This window comes from Vitis vinifera, chromosome 10 (assembly GCF_030704535.1).
Source record: "Vitis vinifera cultivar Pinot Noir 40024 chromosome 10, ASM3070453v1".
Taxonomy (NCBI): domain Eukaryota; kingdom Viridiplantae; phylum Streptophyta; class Magnoliopsida; order Vitales; family Vitaceae; genus Vitis; species Vitis vinifera.
In genome coordinates this window covers 16,164,355-16,167,704 of record NC_081814.1, presented here as the reverse complement: position 1 = coordinate 16,167,704, position 3,350 = coordinate 16,164,355, and the positions used below count along the sequence as shown (strand labels likewise).

General features: G+C 36.4%; 1 protein-coding gene across 1 annotated transcript; it reads left to right on the top strand.

The window, feature by feature from the left end:
• Window positions 1-206: 206 nt before the first annotated feature.
• On the top strand, window positions 207-1,889 carry LOC100242468 (beta-amyrin 28-monooxygenase-like). The gene is made up of 3 exons (XM_003632999.4): window positions 207-1,174; window positions 1,257-1,444; window positions 1,534-1,889. The coding sequence occupies exons 1-3, from the start codon at window positions 238-240 to the stop codon at window positions 1,834-1,836; spliced, it is 1,428 nt and encodes a 475-aa protein (XP_003633047.1). The 5' UTR covers window positions 207-237; the 3' UTR covers window positions 1,837-1,889.
• Window positions 1,890-3,350: the final 1,461 nt, after the last annotated feature.

Here is a 3,350-nt window from a genome sequence, read left to right as displayed (position 1 = left end):
AGAAAATAATCCAAAGCTGCTTTTTAGTCACACTGGGACTAGGATTCGATGACTTGCTTAACAAATGGAAAAATGGTAACTAACTCAATTCTGGCCGACTACGCCTCAATAATTGCGTGATGGCCGCTACCGTATAGCTTTGCATTTTCTATATAAACCCCCTCTACTCCTCACCTCCCATGCACCCTCACCCTTCATCGCTGCTTTCTCAATTACCACTGATCAAGAAAAGTAGCTATGGAGGTCGTGGTATTGTCCCTCTCCGTTACTCTTCCGCTTCTCTTTCTTGGCCTTTTCATCTTTGCTTTTACCCGGAAATCGGGTGATGATGATAAGAAGTTGCCTCCCGGGAGCTTGGGATGGCCTATTATGGGGGAGACCCTAGAGTTTTTGTTTGGGAAGCCGGAAAATTTTGTGTTCGATAGGATGAAGAAGTACTCCCCTGACATCTTCAAGACCAAGATACTGGGGGAGAAGACTGTGGTGATTTGTGGGCCTGAGGGACACAAGTTTCTGTTTTCGAACGAGGCCAAGTACTTCACCGCATTTCGCCCCCATTCCATGCAGAAGATCTTCAGATCATACCAGGCTGCTGCTCCGAAGCAGATAGCCAGGGACGCTGAGGCTAAAATCATAAGGGCGCCAGGGTTTTTGAAGCCGGAAGCACTGATTCACTACCTGGGGAAAATGGACTCCATCACACAGCAGCAGCTGCAGGCTCACTGGGAGGGGAAGACGGAAGTGAAGGTCTTCCCTTTCGCCAAGACACTCACCTTGACTCTTGCTTGCCGCTTCTTCCTGGGCATCGACGATCCTGAAAGGATAGCCAGGCTTGTCACCAATTTCGATGATATTACCTTGGGGATGCACTCTATTCCTTTGAGGATCCCCGGGACAATTTTTTATCAAGCTAGCAAGGCTGCAGCTGCCATCCGCAAGGAGCTCTTCACCATCATCAAGGAGAAGAAAGCCGCCATGGCCACTGGACAGCCCATGCAAGATATTTTATCACATATGATTGTTGCTGCCGACCCAACCGGCAGATTCATGCCCGAGGCTGAGATTGCTGACAAAATCATGGGTTTATTAACTGCCGGATACAGCACTGTTGCCACCGCTATTGCTTTCCTCATTGTCGGAGAGAGACCTGATATCTACAACAAGATCTTGGCCGGTAACAAACTTCACCCTAGTCATTGGTTTTTTTTAATCATTTTTGTGTTGGCCAAAGCTTAATTAATTTCTTTGAAAATCAGAGCAATGGGAGATCGCAGCCAGCAAGCAGCCTGGAGATTTCCTAAGCTGGGATGATATGCACAAGATGAAGTACTCATGGAATACAGTGTATGAAGTGATGAGATTCACACCCCCACTTCAGGGAACTTTCAGAACTGTTCTCGAGGGCTTTACCTATGCCGGTTACACCATTCCAAAAGGCTGGAAGGTACATACTGACTACTGATACAGATTATGGGTTCAATAGCTTAAACCTTTGCTTCAGATACTCATAATTTTTTTTGGATAATTTTGCAGGTATATTGGACAGTGAGCACCACAAACAAAAACCCGGCATACTTCCGGGACCCAGAAAAGTTCGATCCAACTAGGTATGAGGAACGGAATGGATCATCACCACCTCCTTTTGCGTTCGTGCCATTTGGAGGGGGGCAGAGAATGTGTCCAGGAAAAGAGTATGCGAGATTCGCAATTCTCACATTCCTTCACAACGTTGTGAAGAGATACAAGTGGGAAGTGCTCCTTCCTGATGAGAAGATCGTGGGTGATATGATGCCAACCCCACAAAAAGGACTTCCTATTCGCCTTCAACCACACTGATCATTTCTTTTCCATCACATTTTCTTGCCCACCCAAGTTGGACTACTGCTATCCCCACATACCTAACGGGAAATCAAATCGATCAAAGGAGAAAGTGTTTGAATATACCTTCAATTTGGTCACTGCCTATTACCTTTGTATTCAATACAGTTCCATATATGGGAGGACACAATAATTAAGATCATCATAATCTTGGTCGGTGTTAGTGTCAATGTTTTTTTTTTCTCCTCTTTTTTCCTCTACTTGTTTGTAATACAAGAGTGAGCTTGAAAAGTGTTTAATCTTTCTAATACTTAAAAAATAAAAAAAAAATCTAAATGTTATAAAGTTTAAAAACATTTCTTAAAATCACTACAAAACGGATTTGAAGTATAGTTTATTATAGTAATTTTATACCAAATAACTTTCAACAAATTAATAATTTTGATAGTACATCAACTTCATTCATCTACTACTTTGTTGAATCAAAATGATTTGAAGTTCATTTTACAATGATTTTAGGAAATGTTTTTAACATAAAAAAATAGTTTTAAAAAAAAGAAAAATAGGTTTTTAACAAAATTTAAAAAATATTTTAAAAAATATGAAAAATAATTTATAATATTAGAAAATCACTTATGTTTTTTTTTTTTTTTTTTGAGAAACACTTAATAAATTATTCTTCTAAAAACATTTCAACTAAAAGCACCTTGAATATAAACATTATGAAATATATCCTTGTTCCAATTTAGTTTATAAGACTAAGACATGACATTGGAGAATACTTAACCATTGCGTATGGTCGAGGGTGGAGTGGGTCAATTAATATCACATGAGAAGGGAAGTAAGATGTTAGTTTTAAATTTATAGTGCAAATATTTAAATGCCTTATACTTCGATTAGATTTTAAACCTAAGGAAAAAAATCAAATTAAAAAATTGGAATAAAATAAAAATGATATAAAATATTATATATAGTTTCATCTCTATATGTAAATGAAGATTAAATAAATAAATAAATAAAACATGAATTGTGATGGGATAAGGTGATGATTTACGTTCAAGTACTCAAGAGATTGATGTCCTCACTTGCAAGTTGTAGATGGGTTGTTATCAGCTTCTACCTTATCTCTAGTTTTTGCCCCTTTTTAACTTTCTTTCAGGGTATCGATAGGATATGTTTGGTTTTTGAAAAATAAAAGGGAAAATATGAGGGAAAGAAAAAAAAATAAAAGAAAATAAAAATAAAAAAAATAAAAAAATAGATTTAAAATTAATAAATTATTTTATATGCAACTTCAAACTCTTTTAACTTTACTCCTCATTAGATAATTTAAAAATATATAAAGTTTTAATTAATTTTAATTATATTTGATGTTTTTTCTTATTTTTTATATTAAAACCAAATATGGAAAAATCATTATTTTAGTTTTTTTTTTTTTTCTAAGTACTTTCCAAAAACCAAACATAACCTTAAGGAATTTATGAAGCAACTCAAATATTTAATTGTCTTTTAGATATTTTTACTATTAAATA